At 41.5% G+C, this 17581-nt stretch overlaps 1 protein-coding gene across 3 annotated transcripts; it reads left to right on the top strand.

The window, feature by feature from the left end:
- Nucleotides 1-66: 66 nt before the first annotated feature.
- On the top strand, nucleotides 67-16459 carry LOC136710692 (solute carrier family 35 member F5-like). Of its 3 annotated transcripts, none has more exons than XM_066686447.1 (16): nucleotides 67-207; nucleotides 1899-1984; nucleotides 2147-2252; nucleotides 2581-2727; nucleotides 2928-2990; nucleotides 3945-4017; nucleotides 4462-4637; nucleotides 5379-5460; nucleotides 5662-5749; nucleotides 5868-5932; nucleotides 6457-6561; nucleotides 6678-6837; nucleotides 8070-8160; nucleotides 11725-11882; nucleotides 14037-14133; nucleotides 15321-16459. In XM_066686447.1, the coding sequence occupies exons 2-15, from the start codon at nucleotides 1971-1973 to the stop codon at nucleotides 14116-14118; spliced, it is 1410 nt and encodes a 469-aa protein (XP_066542544.1). In that variant the 5' UTR covers nucleotides 67-207; nucleotides 1899-1970; the 3' UTR covers nucleotides 14119-14133; nucleotides 15321-16459. The 3 variants fall into 3 exon arrangements, with proteins under 3 accessions (XP_066542544.1, XP_066542545.1, XP_066542546.1); XM_066686448.1 differs by having other exon boundaries at nucleotides 11728-11882; nucleotides 15321-16458; XM_066686449.1 differs by lacking the exon at nucleotides 1899-1984.
- The last annotated feature ends 1122 nt before the right edge of the window (nucleotides 16460-17581 follow it).

Consider the following 17581-nt stretch of genomic DNA (forward strand, 5'->3'; position numbering starts at 1 on the left):
GCAACAGACATGTCCCACGTTTTAAAAACTACAAGAACCAGAATACTTCACAGAGTCGTGAAGTCATGACCAGGAGACAGCGCACATAGGACTCATGTAAATATTTACAGTTTAGTTGTTGTCATCCGTTCACCCGTTTCGGTTAAATAGCTTTCTAATGCAAGAACTCTGATGTTCAGTGTTTGAAAACCTCGGTGACACAAGCAGGTAATGTTGGTTTTTGAGAATAAATACCATATACAAATTTAAGTGGCCATCGTTTTGAGTTGGGTTGCGTTAGCAATGTGCTGTAAGTTAGCTGTTACTGCAGCTGGGGTTTAAAGCATATTTGAGTTTAATGATAGGTGACATGACCTAATCGGTCATTTAACTCAACAGAGTCATATATTGGCGGTGAACATTTATCTATGTGAGTAATGTCCCTGTTAGTATATGGGGATAAAAAAAATATATATATATCAGAATGTCATTAGTTGTATGTCATACGTAGCTAATGACCACGACACGGTCCTCCACCTTGGTTTTACATCCAAATTCACATTCTATTCATATGTCAACATGGTGTGCTTCAATACTATTGTACTCATTAGTGTTAGGTGTAATGTGGTAGTGTGTTGGGGGGTCGTGTACAGATTTGGACGCGAGCTTGTATCCGAAAATTACTCTTTAGTGTAATTACACTTTGAATGAATTACAGAGAATTTATTTTAAGGCATCTTAGAAATTGTGTCTGCAGTTGCTTAAAAAAACACTGATTTTTATTATTTATTTGTGTATATTTCTGTTTATTCATTCATTCATTCATTGTCTGTAAGCGCTTATTCAGGGTCGCAGTGGGTCCAGAGCCTACCTGGAATCATTGGGCACAAGGCAGGAATACACACTTGAGGGGGCGCCAGTCCTTCACAGGGCAACACTCACACATTCACTCACACCTACAGACACTTTTGAGTCACCAATCCATCTACCAATGTGTGTTTTTGGACTGTGGGAGGAAACCGGAGCACCCGGAGGAAACCCACGCAGACATAGAGAGAACACACCACACTCCTCACAGACAGTCACCCGGAGGAAATCCACGCAGAACACACCACACTCCTCACAGACAGTCACCCGGAGGAAACCCACGCAGACACAGGGAGAACACACCACGCTCCTCACAAACAGTCACCCGGAGGAAACCCACGCAGACACAGAGAGAACACACCACGCTCCTCACAGACAGTCACCCGGAGGAAACCCACGCAGACACAGGGAGAACACACCACACTCCTCACCGACAGTCACCCGGAGAAAACCCACGCAGACACAGGGAGAACACACCACACTCCTCACAGACAGTCACCCGGAGGAAACCCACGCAGACACAGAGAGAACACACCACGCTCCTCACAGACAGTCACCCGGAGGAAACCCACGCAGACACAGGGAGAACACACCACACTCCTCACAGACAGTCACCCGGAGGAAACCCACGCAGACACAGAGAGAACACACCACACTCCTCACAGACAGACGCCTATTTCTGTTTATATATTCATTTAAATAAATAAACTTATTACCTATAAAACCCAAATGAGGTGTAGGTTCATTGGTACTTTTGAACAGCTAGTTTACAGAGATTTTTTTTACCAAATTCCCCCTAAAACCTACTTCAAAATGTGCAGTTTACATATCAGAAAACATTTCCTCATACTGCTGCTTTATAATGTAAGAAAAGCAATAAATCCGCTCATGGATTTGTACTTGCCAACTCACTCATATCCACCTTTAGCTGCTCAGCATGAGATGTTTAAAATGTTTTCAATTTTAAGATGTTTAATTTGACATTCACATATTTTTGTTTGTTTGTATGTTTTTTCTTTTGTCACATGTTTTGCCTAATGGCTTCACTCTAGAGTCTGTGTAATGCTGAGTTTGTGCTTCATCGTGGAGAGAAAGGCTGGCCAAGGCAGGTGTGTCTGTTTCTAATGCGCCCAGCACGGTGAGATTAATGACACTGTCGCTAAATTTTGGTTCTTGAGTGTATCACTGTGCATATACATTTATTTATTAAACCCTAAACTGCACTTTGCAGCACAAACACACATACAAATCAACAAAGTGTGAATAATACATCACGTCCAGTGCGTATTTGTGTGTGTAGGATGAGTTGGGGGGTATGTGGAGCCCAGAAGGGGAGGCTGGTGCTGGGCATCACCATCCTGCTGCTTGTGGACATAATCTGGGTGGCGTCATCTGAGCTCACAGCAGTAAGAGCTTTATTAACCTACATATAAACGTCAGGTTCTTTTTTTTTTTTTTCTTGCTGTGTCTCAAATACTTTGATGTAGCATATTTTCCACAGTTTAGCACAACATTTTGAAGTTGAGCAAAATTGTTTAAAAGAAATAATTTATTCCAGAAAATCAAAAAGAGTAGCTGACATGAATTTTCCTCAGATGTTTTGGTCTGAACCTTACAGCGTTTGCTGTAGAATATGTTTATATCCTATACTTATAAAACCTAATATCCAGGTTAAAGCATAATACCCATCTATAATCTCACTGAGATGTGTCTGTGTGTTTGTGCGTATGTCAGTATATCTTTGTTCAGCAGCAGTACACAAAGCCGTTTTTCAGCACGTTTGTGAAGACCTCCATGTTCATGTTGTATTTACTTGGCTTCCTCTTTTGGAGACCATGGAGACAGCAATGTGCAACACGTTACCAGCAATTCACCACATTTGTGAGTTACATACATACTGTTGAGCATGTAAACAGAACAGTTATGTTTATATAAGGATTATGATGTTTTTAATGTTATGTTAATATGAGTGGCTGCTATTTTCCTGGATGTTGCATCGTGTTGTTACAGTGTTTTAGACGTATATTTGTTAATGCATGCTACACTGATAGTTTCATGTGTTTTTGTTTTGTTTTTTCCAGATTCCTGACAGCGATTCATATAAGACTGCTGGTGGAAATGAAAACAGCTTTAACATCTCTTTAGTGAGTGGATATATTCTCAGAATACGGCACATATTTGATCATCACAGTATTGATTAAGCACTGCTCTTGGTTATTTCCTGTATTAATGCAGCTAAAGTGAACTATAAGTTGATGTTGTTTGTACAGTTAAAGAGAATTGTAAGGTGTTGTGTGCATTTTGTGAAACCCAATGGAAATAATGAACAGATATAAAATTTAATAAAAGAAACAAATCATTTAGATACTGTTGTAACAGCAACAAATCTTAACATCTTAATTGGGGTACATTTAATTAATATATGCCACCCTAGAATATTGCTATATTTATATCTTATTCATCCATCCATCCATTATCTGTAACCCTTATCCAGTTCAGGGTCACGGTGGGTCCAGAGCCTACCTGGAATCATTGGGCACAAGGCAGGAACACACCCTGGAGGGGGCGCCAGTCCTTCACAGGGCAACACACACTCACACATTCACTCACACCTACGGACACTTTTGAGTCGCCAATCCATCTACCAATGTGTGTTTTTGGACTGTGGGAGGAAACCGGAGCACCCGGAGGAAACCCACGCAGACACAGGGAGAACACACCACACTCCTCACAGACAGTCACCCGGAGCGGGAATCTAACCCACAACCTCCAGGTCCCTGGAGCTGTGTGACTGCGACACCTACCTGCTGCACCACAGTGCTGTCCTTATATCTTATTATGAATCTTATATAAAATTTATCATATTTTTGAATTTATTGTATTTGTTAAACAATTCTGTGCTGTATTAATACAGATTTGTTACAGAATATTTTCAGGTTCGAGTAATAAGTTGAGGCTCTATCAGCTTTGGAATTGGATTGTCAGTAGGGTCTGAATACCGGATGGGTCCGTCTGATTATGTCAACTTTAAGCAGCTGTATCTCTTGCTGGTGGGTTTGTCCGCACTTGTTTAATGACCATGTGTCATTGTCTTGTAGAGTGAGCCTCTCTACGTACCAGTGAAATTTCAAGACGTTCCTGAGACCAATGTCAGTAGAGAATCTAAAACTCGTAAGTATTCGTTCAGAATTATATTATCACCATTACTCTTTTACAAACCTGTCCTAAAGGAAGCGCAGGATTCAGATGTGTGGGCGGTGGGATTCAACAAATACATACAGTGGCAAGGGTGCACTAAGAAGTCAGAGACCAGATTTCTTTTATTCACCTGTTCTTTTAACCAGGATGATCATGACCGTTAAGTTATAAAATCTCATCTTTTTTAGAAGAATAGTTGAAAAACTGGACTTTGGATACAACATAGCTTTTATATAGTGTTTTTACGGACAAAAACAAATATGACTTTAAGAGCTAATAACTCTTAAGAACTAATTAGAGTGGAGTTAGAGTGGCACACTTGTGAAACTACAACTACAACTTCAGCTCTCCTCTTGTGGTCCTTTCTTTCCTTGTTTTTTCTTAATATTTGTTTGCTTTTGGTATGTGTGTGTGTAGCCATGAGGAAGCAGCGTGTGCGGTTCAGTAATGTGATGGAGGTGCGAGAATTGCCTCACTCTCAGGCTGTAGAAGCCAAACTCTCCCGTATGTCATATAATTCCAACTCTCTGAAGATTATTGGGAAACTCAGCATCAACGCTGTGGCCAAGATCAGCTTCTTCTTCTGCTTTGTGGTGAGACTTAAGCAAAACAAATCACACACACACACACGCGCACACACACATATACCTACCATGATCTTTAAAGATTAAATATGACAAATGTATAAAGAGGGAGTCCTTAGGGTTTCTTTATTTTTAATCCTGATTGTAGAGGGGGAAATATTGTAGTAAACTGTACACAGATACAGCCACCCCTGCAAAGTCTTAATATATTTCCAGCATTGTTGCTAATGGCAGGATGCCAGAAGAGAGCATGGTAGACTCCTTGCTAAATCCAGATTTAAAGTTGGATTGGCTTTTGAAAGGTGGAAAGAGCTCATTGACCTGAAGGGGGATGACGTGTTGGCAAGTGCTAGCCTAACATTTGTGTTGTAAACACAACCTCTATGACCACCTAAATACAACCTCATTTCCAAAAAAGTTGGGATGCTGTGCAAAATGTAAATACAAACAGGATGCAGTGATTTCAAACAGGGAAATTTGATTGATTTTTGAAAAATATTTGCACAACATTGTCACAAAAATTTTAGGGTGTCTTTAACAAAAACAACCTAAAAAACAGATGTTCGTGTAGATTTATGTCTGTTGTCATTGAATCATTATGTATGATGTCATAGCTTTATGAAGCTTTATCCTCTCTCTCTCTCTCTCTCTCTCTCTCTCTCTCCCTCCCTCCCTCCCTCCCTCCCTCTCCCTCTCTCCCTCCCTCCCTCCCTCTCCCTCATCGTCTCACCCCCCCCCCCCCCCCCCCAGTGGTTCCTGGCCAATCTGGCCTATCAGGAAGCTCTCACTGACACACAGGTGGCTGTTGTAAACATTCTGTCTTCAACCTCAGGTGACTTCCATTTTCCTCCCACATGTACATCACGATGGATGTTATTTACACATTGACAAACATAATGTGCAGAGTTTAAACAGACACCACTTTTCTTTATGCACACAGTCATGTTTGGCATGTTTCAAGCAGTTAGTTGAAGTGATGAGAATGAATATATGTGAAAATCCTTTGAGAACATCTGTGGGTTTGGGATCTCAGGTCTTTTCACCTTGATCCTGGCTGCCATATTTCCCAGTAACAGCAGCGATCGATTCACACTCTCCAAACTGCTGGCCGTTATTCTGAGGTGAGATCAGTATTCAACTTAACATTCATTTTATATTTAAACATCTCATTTTTAATTCATAGAGATATACTAAAAAGAATTAATATTTGCCTTTGATTTATTTATGTATTTATTGTAGCATGGTGGGTGTGACTGTGGTTAGCATCTCTGTAATGGAAAGTCCCGATGGAAAAGGCATCACTGGTAAGCACGGAAACTTTCTGAGGAAAACTTGGTGCTAGAGCAACGACGCTAAAATCAATAGTATAAATAGGAAGGCTTTACACTAGACTTTATGGCAGTGGGGATGTGATTGCATTCAGCTAAGGCACTGATGTAGGATGATTAGATATGCCACCCCAGATCATCCCAAAGTAAATGGATGAGCTCTGTCACTACTAAAGAACACTCTTCTCCTACCATCCAAGCCCTTTTATGGTGGAATGTTTTGCCATTCTGTCTGATGCTTGGCCTTGTGCATGGTGAATATTTTTTTAAATCAAATGAATGCCTGTGTTAGCAAGGGCGGGGCACCTTAAAGCTGTTATTATACTATTTCGATTCAGAGATTAGAAGGGAGAGTTGGCTATGTTTAAACATGCAGTGTATATTGTGTTTTATATGTTTATATTTTTAAAAATGATAAATAGCATGTAAAAACATTTTGAATAATGAAAGCACATCGTTAAATGCATTACCTTCTATAAAATGACCTTCTCACTGTCCAGGCTCTCTCTGGTCACTGCTGGGGGCTGTACTGTATGCTGTCTACATTGTCATGCTCAAGAGGAAAGTTGATCGAGAAGAGAAGTTGGATATACCCATGTTCTTTGGTGAGGAGATGAAACAAACTCACCCACATAAGTCATTACTGAGTCAAGTAAGACAAATGTTTAATTGTACATTTGTGTGTGTGTGTGTGTGTGTGTGTGTGTGTGTGTGTTTGTAGGGTTTGTGGGCTTGTTTAACCTGTTGTTTTTATGGCCTGGCTTTGTGCTCCTGCATTACTCTGGGCTGGAGTCGTTCGAGATGCCGAGTCGGCTTGTGATCAGCTACATTCTCATCAACGGCCTGATCGGGACAGTGCTGTCTGAGTTCCTGTGGCTATGGTAGGTCAGCTGGTGTGTTAGGGTGCCTAATAGCTGAAAACAGCAGCTGTGCGAGCAACTGTCTAACCAAGAATTTAATATTGTGCAGGGTGTGGTTAACTTTTAGAAGTTGCTGGGAGTATCACAATCATGTTGAAATATTATATTAATGTAGGGTGACCAGATCTGAGATGGTGAAGAAGAGGACATGTCTGGGGTGAGGGGGGGGGGTTGATGAGGTCACGCCCCTTGCTGCCGTTGTATTCTTAGCTGAACCTATGTGTGCTTTTAGGTCCTTTACACCTTTATTTGCTACACAAAACATGGGAATTTCTTTTTTAATTCATCCGAGAACTTACATTTACGTTTCGGCATAGCTGCTCGAGATAAGGGTAGGTACATGAGCTTTGCCTGACGTAAACAAGGACTACTGACGTGCAGACTGACCAATTAAATGTTTACAGAGAAGGTTATCGACCAATAACGGTAGCTCTACAGTCCAAACCGTCCAATCAGATGATTTTAGGCTACTTCACCACGCCCCCTTCTCACTCAAGCGAACCAATCGGAGTAGGGGAGGGCGGGACTAATTTGTGAACGAAACTTCTCGAAGTTCTATGTAAGCTCTAGAAAAACAAAATTCCGGACGTTTGTGAAATTCCGCCCATACATTTTTTAAGTCTAAAAAAGAGGACATGTCCGGGTAAAAGAGGACGTCTGGTCACCCTACGTAATGATTCTTCACAAGTTGCTCACAGAAACAAAAAAATAAATGTTGTCTAATATGCAGATACAGAACTCGGCTGATTACATAGATGTAGAGGAAGAGTGTCGTTGTAATCCATTTTATCCATTTTCTTTAAAGGTTTCTATAAAGGTTATGCATTTGTACCATGTATTTTGTCAGAAAAAGTGTGCAGACCTGATAATAATTGAATGTAAACTTAATTCACTTTGCAACTGTTAATTATTATGTGTTTCCATAATAGTACATAATACAGCAGAACAACAGTAACAATGACTTTTAAAGAATCACAGGCTTTTTGGTTCTGAGTTTGTGAACATGCTCCTAATTTCTATGATGACTTATATCTTTTAGCGTAGTCAGAAAAGAGCAGGAAAGCTTGGACTGAATGTATGGGTTCTAGTTAGGCTTTGGGGTTAGGTGAGACTTATAATAAGCACACTACATTTTATGCACTTGAAATAGGTGTCCATATGGATAGAACAACTGTGTTTCTTTGTTTTCAAAGGGGATGTTTTCTCACCTCGTCTCTGATTGGGACACTGGCTTTAAGTCTGACAACTCCACTGTCCATCATGACTGATATATGCATGCAGAAGGTGAGCAGTCGCTATGAACAGGTGATGCAATTTTCAAAGGGTGTGATATACATTATGCAGTGTAGGTGGTGATTATCTGTCTGTCGGGTAATGAAATGTGTCTAAACATTGCTAAAATATAATATTGTGCACAATCCTAGCTGTTTTGGGAGTATACTCTGACATATTGGATTTGAAATGGAAGGAGTTGGTTGTTAAAGTGCATAAATGGAGCTTTAATTAAAGAGTATTTTATATTAAAGTATTGTGCACTTGCCATAGTTTTCATATATTGGGACCATATGAATGGACTTCGGCGGCACGGTGGTGCAGCAGGTAGGTGTCGCAGTCACACAGCTCCAGGGACCTGGAGGTCGTGGGTTCAATTCCCGCTCCGGGTGACTGTCTGTGAGGAGTTGGTGTGTTCTCCCCGTGTCCGCGTGGGTTTCCTCCGGGTGCTCCGGTTTCCTCCCACAGTCCAAAAACACACGTTGGTAGGTGGATTGGCGACTCAAAAAGTGTCTGTAGGTGTGAGTGTGTGAATTGGATAAGCGGTTACAGATAATGAATGAATGAATGAATGGACTTCGAATGCTTTTGAATGCTTTACCACACTTCAAAAGCAGGTTAATTTTCCAGCTTAAGCTGAAAAAATAAGAACATGGAACATGTAAACAAATGTGTAGCTTTGTATTAAACAATCAGCCATATACCTGCATTCTAACTGTTAATAAAGTTGGACAAATTAACATCAAGTTAGTTTGCTTTGTTTATTGTTTGGTTGAAAATATTGGTAGCAGTTCCTACATATGTCTAAACACTGAGTATCCTCTAGCCCTGTAATGAAGCCATTTTTTCTTCCTGTTTCTTTTACTGAGCTTTGATTTCAGTGTTGTATTCAGTAAGTTAAATGTAATCTGATTAGATGTCTCTGTGCACTTCACAATTCACTCTGCTTCCGCCACCTACACTCACACTTACATCAGTTGTTATACCCTCTCTCTCTCTCTCTCTCTCACACACACACACACACACACACACACACACACACACATAAACATAAAAACCTCTAGGCGGCAGTGAGCTAGTTACACTACACAGCAGCCTTGCATAACTATTTCACCATGTTTCTCAGATAAGGTGGTATGTTTGGATCATGAGTGGATGTTTTCCCCCCACACATTCCTGATTCCATCACTCTGGTAAAGGTTAATGTTTACACTCTCTGGCCTTAATTCAGTTACAGTTTTTAACAAGTTGTAATCTGGACCAATGCTTTTCATTTCACACTAAATTCTCTAGGGCCATGCTATGGTTATATTCAGTTGGTCTGTTTCTTAGGCGTCTCTACATTGTTTTACATTTTGTAGAAGCAAGCAGAGTGACCAACTGACTGACCACTGTTAATCAGACTGGGCACTTTAGATGGGTATAATTTGTCCAATGGGTTCCAAGAGCGTTCTGTGCCAGCCTTAATGCATCATATGAATGAGCTTACTGTAGCAATTGAGGTTCTTCTTTAAGGCACATAAACAGATCACCAAATGAATATCACCGGGGGTGTCACAGTTTGTCTGTGAGGAGTGTAATGTGTTCTCCCTGTGTCTGCATGGGTTTCCTCCGGGTGACTATCTGTGAGGAGTGTGGTGTGTTCTCCCTGTGTCTGCGTGGGTTTCCTCCGGGTGACTGTCTGTGAGGAGTGTGGTGTGTTCTCCCTGTGTCTGCGTGGGTTTCCTCCGGGTGATTGTCTGTGAGGAGTGTGGTGTGTTCTCCCTGTGTCTGCGTAGGTTTCCTCCGGGTGACTGTCTGCGAGGAGTGTGGTGTGTTCTCCCTGTGTCTGCGTAGGTTTCCTCCGGGTGACTGTCTGTGATGAGTGTGGTGTGTTCTCCCTGTGTCTGCGTAGGTTTCCTCCGGGTGACTGTCTGCGAGGAGTGTGGTGTGTTCTCCCTGTGTCCGTGTGGGTTTCCTGCGGGTGACTGTCTGTGAGGAGTGTGGTGTGTTCTCCCTGTGTCTGCGTGGGTTTCCTGCGGGTGACTGTCTGTGAGGAGTGTGGTGTGTTCTCCCTGTGTCTGCGTGGGTTTCCTCCGGGTGACTGTCTGTGAGGAGTGTGGTGTGTTCTCCCTGTGTCTGCGTAGGTTTCCTCCGGGTGACTGTCTGCGAGGAGTGTGGTGTGTTCTCCCTGTGTCTGCGTGGGTTTCCTCCGGGTGACTGTCTGTGAGGAGTGTGGTGTGTTCTCCCTGTGTCTGCGTGGGTTTCCTCCGGGTGATTGTCTGCGAGGAGTGTGGTGTGTTCTCCCTGTGTCCGTGTGGGTTTCCTGCGGGTGACTGTCTGTGAGGAGTGTGGTGTGTTCTCCCTGTGTCTGCGTGGGTTTCCTGCGGGTGACTGTCTGTGAGGAGTGTGGTGTGTTCTCCCTGTGTCTGCGTGGGTTTCCTCCGGGTGACTGTCTGTGAGGAGTGTGGTGTGTTCTCCCTGTGTCTGCGTGGGTTTCCTGCGGGTGACTGTCTGTGAGGAGTGTGGTGTGTTCTCCCTGTGTCTGCGTGGGTTTCCTCCGGGTGACTGTCTGTGAGGAGTGTGGTGTGTTCTCCCTGTGTCTGCGTGGGTTTCCTCCGGGTGATTGTCTGTGAGGAGTGTGGTGTGTTCTCCCTGTGTCTGCGTAGGTTTCCTCCGGGTGACTGTCTGCGAGGAGTGTGGTGTGTTTTCCCTGTGTCCGTGTGGGTTTCCTGCGGGTGACTGTCTGTGAGGAGTGTGGTGTGTTCTCCCTGTGTCTGCGTAGGTTTCCTCCGGGTGACTGTCTGTGAGGAGTGTGGTGTGTTCTCCCTGTGTCCGTGTGGGTTTCCTGCGGGTGACTGTCTGTGAGGAGTGTGGTGTGTTCTCCCTGTGTCTGCGTAGGTTTCCTCCCACAGTCTAAAAACACGCGTTGGATTGGTGACTCTAAAGTGTCCGTAGGTGTGAGTGAATGTGTGTGTGTGTGTGTGTGTTGCCCTGTGAAGGATTGGCGCCCCCTCCAGGGTGTATTCCTGCCTTGTGCCCAATGATACCAGGTAGGCTCTGGACCCACCGCGACCCTGAACTAGAAAGGCACTTGCAGATAATGAATGAATGAATGAATATCACCGGGATGTGGATTGTGGTTGAACATCTCTGGAGGACATCTCCTGCATGAGCAGAATATTTGTATTGGTGTATGACCCACACAGAGTATGTCACTGCATGACCTTGTTGGCTTTAGACGTGGACCTGTGATTAAGTACATGAGTAGAATTCCAAAGTCCAATTTGCTTCACACCACCTGGGTTGGTTATTTGTAATTCATATTACCGTAGCTGCATCTCTTAGGTCATCATAGCTGAACAGTGAGACTGTGAATATAATGGACCTTAAGGCTTAGCCATAATATACCTAAATTAAAAAGTAAATTCCACACACTAGAACATTATATTTGTAATTCGGTATACTATATAAGTCCAACCCTATGCCAAAAACTTTACATATGTATTTATTTACAGAATGCACTGTATATTTACAGTTCTTTATGTGGTGCATGAATGTTTTGCGTCTTAACACGTGTGATTGTTTGTATGTAAGCAGGCAAACTTCTCATGGCTGTTCTTTGTGGGAGCTGTTCCAGTCTTCCTCTCTTTCTTCCTGGCTGCACTACTGTCACACTACAACAACTGGGACCCTGCAATGGTGGTGGTACGAAGAATCTTCTCTTTCATCTGCCGCAAGCACAGAAATCAGAGGTACAGATTCCAGAATTTGTAATCTATCATACATGGGATATTGTCTTAACATTTTGGTAAATTATGTATAATTGTGTTGCTAGGTTTTATATATAAGACATCTGAGTATAATATAACATAAATTGTACTTTGTACATAGTCTTGATATAGAGGGTATGCCCATGACATCAGCGGGCTGGAGTCAGTCCGGTTACACCCACTGAGTGACAGAAAGTCTGAGTGGCAAAATCTTGAGCATTCCGTGTGAATGGAATGTAATTGACTTTACTAAAAAAATCTGCGGCACTGAAGTAGTGTCCTTCCTTACTCTGAACATAACTGCAGGTATGCTGCATGCGAACAGGTCTCTCCGAATCTTGCCATAAACATTGCTGATAGAACTGTCCCTGTCTTCTGTGCAGCTCTTTAAGTGTTCAGTGGAACTCATTCCTTCTGTGTTTTACCGGATATTTGGCCTTTACCAAGTTGAGCATGTTTACAGGATTTTCTGCATTGTGAAATGGCTCCTGGGACCAAGGGAAATATTTTGCAAATGTTTCTAAATGGCATTTAGAATCTATTCTAAAAAAAATAGGTTCTTCTACTATTACAAGTTTACATCGTAACAATAGCAGAAACCATCTTGGTGCTGTATAGAACGGTATTCATAAAGTAGCTATAGAAAACCATTTACTTTTCCTGAATCTGAGGCACCCTTTCACAGTCCAAAGATTCCTTTAAGCATGCTAATGGATTGAGAGCATGTGGTTCTGTATTGAAATTTTGTCTATATAGACAACTTTCTTTTTTTTTTAGGAGTATAGTAAATGCAGCCGATTGCTTTGCCACTCAGTCGTACTTGGGTGTGTCCTGTCAAGAAATTGACATCAGTGCATGGCCTCTATACTTATTACATTGATTTAAATACATTGATTTATAACCACCTCCTTGTATCACTCACTGTCCATTCTCTCAGCTCCACTGTCTACAGGAGCACTTTGACTCCAGTCGATAATTGTGGAACTACAATCTGTTGCTCTGTATACATTGTTTGCCCCTTTCACCTTGTTGTTTAATGGCCAGGACCCCCACAGGACACTGCCATGGTGGTAGTGGTGTTAATGTGTGTTGGGCTGCTATAAGTGGATCAGACACAGCAGTGCACCACCCCCCATCTCATACCAAATCTGTGGTGGCCCTGAGGGGGGACCTGATCATTGAAAAACATTATGGATTCGATTCCCGCTCCGGGTGACTGTCTGTGAGGAGTGTGGTGTGTTCTCCCTGTGTCTGCGTGGGTTTCCTCCGAGTGACTGTCTGTGAGAAGTGTGGTGTGTTCTCACTGTGTCTGCGTGGGTTTCCTCCGGGTGACTGTCTGTGAGGAGTGTGGTGTGTTCTCCCTGTGTCTGTGTGGGTTTCCTCCGGGTGACTGTCTGTGAGTAGTGTGGTGTGTTCTCCCTGTGTCTGCGTGGGTTTCCTCCGGGTAACTGTCTGTGAGGAGTGTGGTGTGTTCTCTCTGTGTCTGCGTGGGTTTCCTCCGGGTGACTGTCTGTGAGGAGTGTGGTGTGTTCTCTCTGTGTCTGCGTGGGTTTCCCGTTTCCTCCCACATTCCAAAAAAATATATAAAATAAAACACATGTTGGTAGGTGGATTGGAGACTCAAAAGTGTCCGTAGGTGTGAGTGTGTGAGTGAGTGTGTGTGTTGCCATGTGAAGGACTGGCGCTCCCTCCAGGGTGTATTCCCACCTTGCGCCCAATGATTCCAGGTGGGCTCTGGACCCACCACGACCCTGAACTGGATAAGCGCTTACAGATAATGAATGAATGAATGAATGTTCTTAATTATCTATACAGGCTTATTGTATTTGCATGTTAAACAAAAAATATCTCTAGATTTGAGATGTATATACTGTATTATACACATCATGTATCATATGCATATATACATATATTGGACATGTGTTTGTGTGTGTATATATAAGTAACTTAAAGGAGTTACCTCAAAGTAGGCGAGGAAGCCAAAAAAGTCATACCATACGGGTCTAGGAAGTGGTCATGTGTTTATTCTTACTTTGAATAATGGTCTGATCTTCTTCTTATGGATTCATGGGAGAGACAAATGAATATAATATGCATTTCATCTCACATGTTTGTGTGTAATTGTGTGCGTTGCAGATTGTCAGAGGACAGTGAGCAATGTGAGAGTCTCATCCCTCTGCAAACCACTTCCCCAGACAACAGAGTTTTCTTCTCCTGACCAGCACTTGAAGAGGTAATCTGCACTGTGCACAAGTCAGGGACCGCTGTTTGTTTGTTTATTCGCTTGTTTACTTACGTACTTACTAATAATTATCGATTTTTGAGAAGCATAAAAAAATCAGTTGCCCAGAAAAAATCCACAGGTCTTTTTTTTTTTTTGTCCAGCTTTTCACTGCGAGAAAACAACACAAACCTGTGTTTCTGAAAGGATATGAAGCTTTTCCTGAGAAAACAGACAAACCAGAAGAACATTTGAAAATAAAATAAAGATGCTTGTGAGCTTAGATCACACATCACTGAATGTGTTGCTGGTAATAAAGGGCATACTGTGTTTTGTTGTTAGTAATAATGTCTATTATATATAGTATGCATTACTGTATACAGTAGATTAGTGTTTTCCAATCTTGATTCTTGAAGCGTGCTGCCTTGTACACTTATGTTCTTTGTTTGCAACACACTTAATCCATGTAATCAGCTCATTAACAGTCCCTTACTGAAGTAATGTGGCTGTTTTCAAGCAGGGGAGGCATTGAATCTTAGGGTAGTGTGCCTCTAGGACTAGGTTAAGAGACGCACACAGCAGTAAATCACAAATGTGCAGTGTTCTAGTTGAGAGAAATTAAAACAAATATATATATATATATATATATATATATATATATATAAACTACATTACCACAAAGTCTAGACAGCTGGGCCTATGGTGCCTGTCAGGCCACAGTTAGCACAGTCAAGTATTAGTCTGAGTAGAGTTTTGTTGCCTTGTTGCCATCTGCTGTGTATCTGAAGACCGAGACATAAACAGGAGCTCTGGAAGTCTTCTTTGAACACAGATGTTGGTGGTTGGTGGACATTGTTTAGTTTGGCTTTATCTAATTACAAGCCAAAGCAGTCAGATGGCCTTGGAATTGCTGAGGGAACTGAGGAAATGATTTCCTTTTGAACAATAATCATCATGAATAACACTTATTCTCTCTGTGAGCATGCTGACAGACTTTTGACAGATGTGTATGATAGGAAAATAGCTCAGAGACATTCCTATGTGACAGTTGTCAACTCTGGGAGTAAGTAATTTAGCTAATCCTGTTTTGTGGAATAGCTCTCTTACCAAAGTACACCTAGTTCTATGCAAAGCTTGTATTTACCAGCATTTCTAAAACTCTAATGTAAATTTTTGCCCACAATGATTTTACCACACAGGGACAGAGAAGCAGCAGCTGACAATCTGATTTCTGCCAAATACTGCCCAGAGCCGCCGTGCCTCATATCATCTCATCACTTCTTCCTCTCGTACGCCGATGACCCTGTGACTCACCCCATGAGTGACCTAGCCAAATCCGTCCTCATGTCGTTTGCTGTGAATTCTCAGGGCAAGAAACCAGACCTAGAAACCAGCGTTCTCCAGCTAAACCAACCACCCGGCCTGAGGGATGGTCCAATCAGACTCTACCACACTGACTGATCCTCCAATCACAGAGTCCATTCAGGTGTGCAAATGTAAGGGGAATGTAGCTGGCAAGCTGAGATCTTCAGCTAACAAACATTCTGGAATATCACTGAATGTCAAATCTCTGATTGTCATCAAATTGATATGGGCAATATGCACTTGAGAGTTATGTTCTGTTAAACAGATTACTGGCCGGTTAAAAATGCCTATATGCTGTTTTTCCAATCATCTTTGTACTGTACATAGTGTGTAGACCTTGAAGTATTGGCAAAGCCTGCATGACGAACACACCCTGTGATTAGATTGACAGCTGTCAAAATGTATCAAAGTGATGTAAAATACCATTTTATAAAATGTGCTGTTCAAATGGGGCATTAGAAGCTCTTGAACATATGGTACATTTACATTAATCTGCAGCCTGTATTTGGAATGCTGAGGTGAATCACCAATTCCAGTGCAATTCCAGTTAAAAAAAAACAAAAAAACAAACAAAAAAATGTTCATCTTATGTGTTTGTTTGTCCTTGTTCTATTACATCTGCATGATTTATTCAAATCAAGCTGAAATCTTGTTTTTACGAAGTTATATCTGCAATGACCAGACTGCCTTGCAGGTTTATGTTCTCATTCATTTCTGAATAATTAAAAATCTGTAGGATTGGTATGCTTTGGCATCGTGAAATCTATCCCTAAATAAGTGTATACATCAACAGTAGATGTCAAACATCAATGAAGTGTGGAATGAGTCATTTCCTGAGGTGAGCTGTAACAAGTCACATTTACTTGAGTTAATGTACTGAAAAGAATATTGTATTTTTTATTTTTTGTTCTATCCTGAGTATTTTTGAATTGTAATAATTCTGCTCAAATATACTACCGAGTGAAGTGGTATGATTTTATTTGTTACATTTTCGTAATTAGTTTCTACCTTCTTTTTGATTTAAATGCAGTTGTTTTCGGTATCTCTTCTTGGTTTTGGTCATTCTATTGATTCTGGAGTTCAAGCATTTTTCATTTGAAACTAAAAGTAAACAGAAAAACCGAGGCTTAGAAAAGCAAACCCCATTTCTGGAATAGTTGGGATTTTTGCAAAATTATAAACAAGAATCTGTAATTAGTTAAAAACCCTTGAACATTTATTCAACTGAAAAATTGTAAAGATTTTTTTTTTTCCACTGACTTTGAATTAGAATTTGAACCTGCAACACACTCCAAAACCTGGGAACAAAATTCTGAAAAAGGGGAAAAAAAAGCTTGGCATCGGCAAAATAAATAAATGGTTTATAGAATACAGGAGGTCCTCGGGTTACGTCAGTCCCGAGTTACGATGTTCCGTGGTTACGACACGTCTCCCATTTACTGTATAAAGCCTTGTTTCGACTTAAGTGGTTTTGCGTCATAAACGTCATAACGCGAACTTCGTGTGTGGTGTGCGCGGCGGAAGAATACACGGTTACGCGGCTCAGGACCGAGGAGGATAGGTGTGAGGATAGGATAAGTGCTTACAGTATGTTATTTACGTACAGTATGTACGTATATTCCGACTTACACCGAAAATCGGTTTACGACGCGACGTAGGAACGGATCAACTTTGTAAGTCGAGGACCCCCCTGTATTCATGTTACACATTGCTGATGGCATTACATTACAATTAAAACTTAAAACTCAGACACTCAAGGAGAAAGCCATATATCAGTTCTAACTGCAACATGCAATATACTCAGTTCCTAATTGAATAAAAGTGTAATTAAATGGAAGTTATGTAACATGGTGGTAAACGTCTCTTTCCCAACTTTCCAAAACATTGGAAATATTTACTTTGGAATTTTGTCAGTTAAATAAAAGTTCAAGTGAATGAATGTATCACAGATTCTTGCAACTTTTCTGAAAATGGGGCTCGTAGCTAAATGTACAAATATATATTTTGACTTTTTACAGAAAAAAAATACTTTTGTGCAAGAAGTGAAAGATTTAAAAAAAAAACATTTTTGATTATCTCTTCTTAAATATAATAG

Source organism: Hoplias malabaricus, chromosome 12, assembly GCF_029633855.1.
Source record: "Hoplias malabaricus isolate fHopMal1 chromosome 12, fHopMal1.hap1, whole genome shotgun sequence".
Classification (NCBI taxonomy): Eukaryota; Metazoa; Chordata; class Actinopteri; order Characiformes; family Erythrinidae; genus Hoplias; species Hoplias malabaricus.

Bases quoted from the DNA above. Each gene is read 5' to 3' on its own strand.
- LOC136710692 (XM_066686447.1), top strand. The intron at 5,461-5,661 runs GTGACTTCCATT...TTGGGATCTCAG, and splicing joins CATTCTGTCTTCAACCTCAG to GTCTTTTCACCTTGATCCTG. The intron at 8,161-11,724 runs GTGAGCAGTCGC...TTTGTATGTAAG, and splicing joins CTGATATATGCATGCAGAAG to CAGGCAAACTTCTCATGGCT.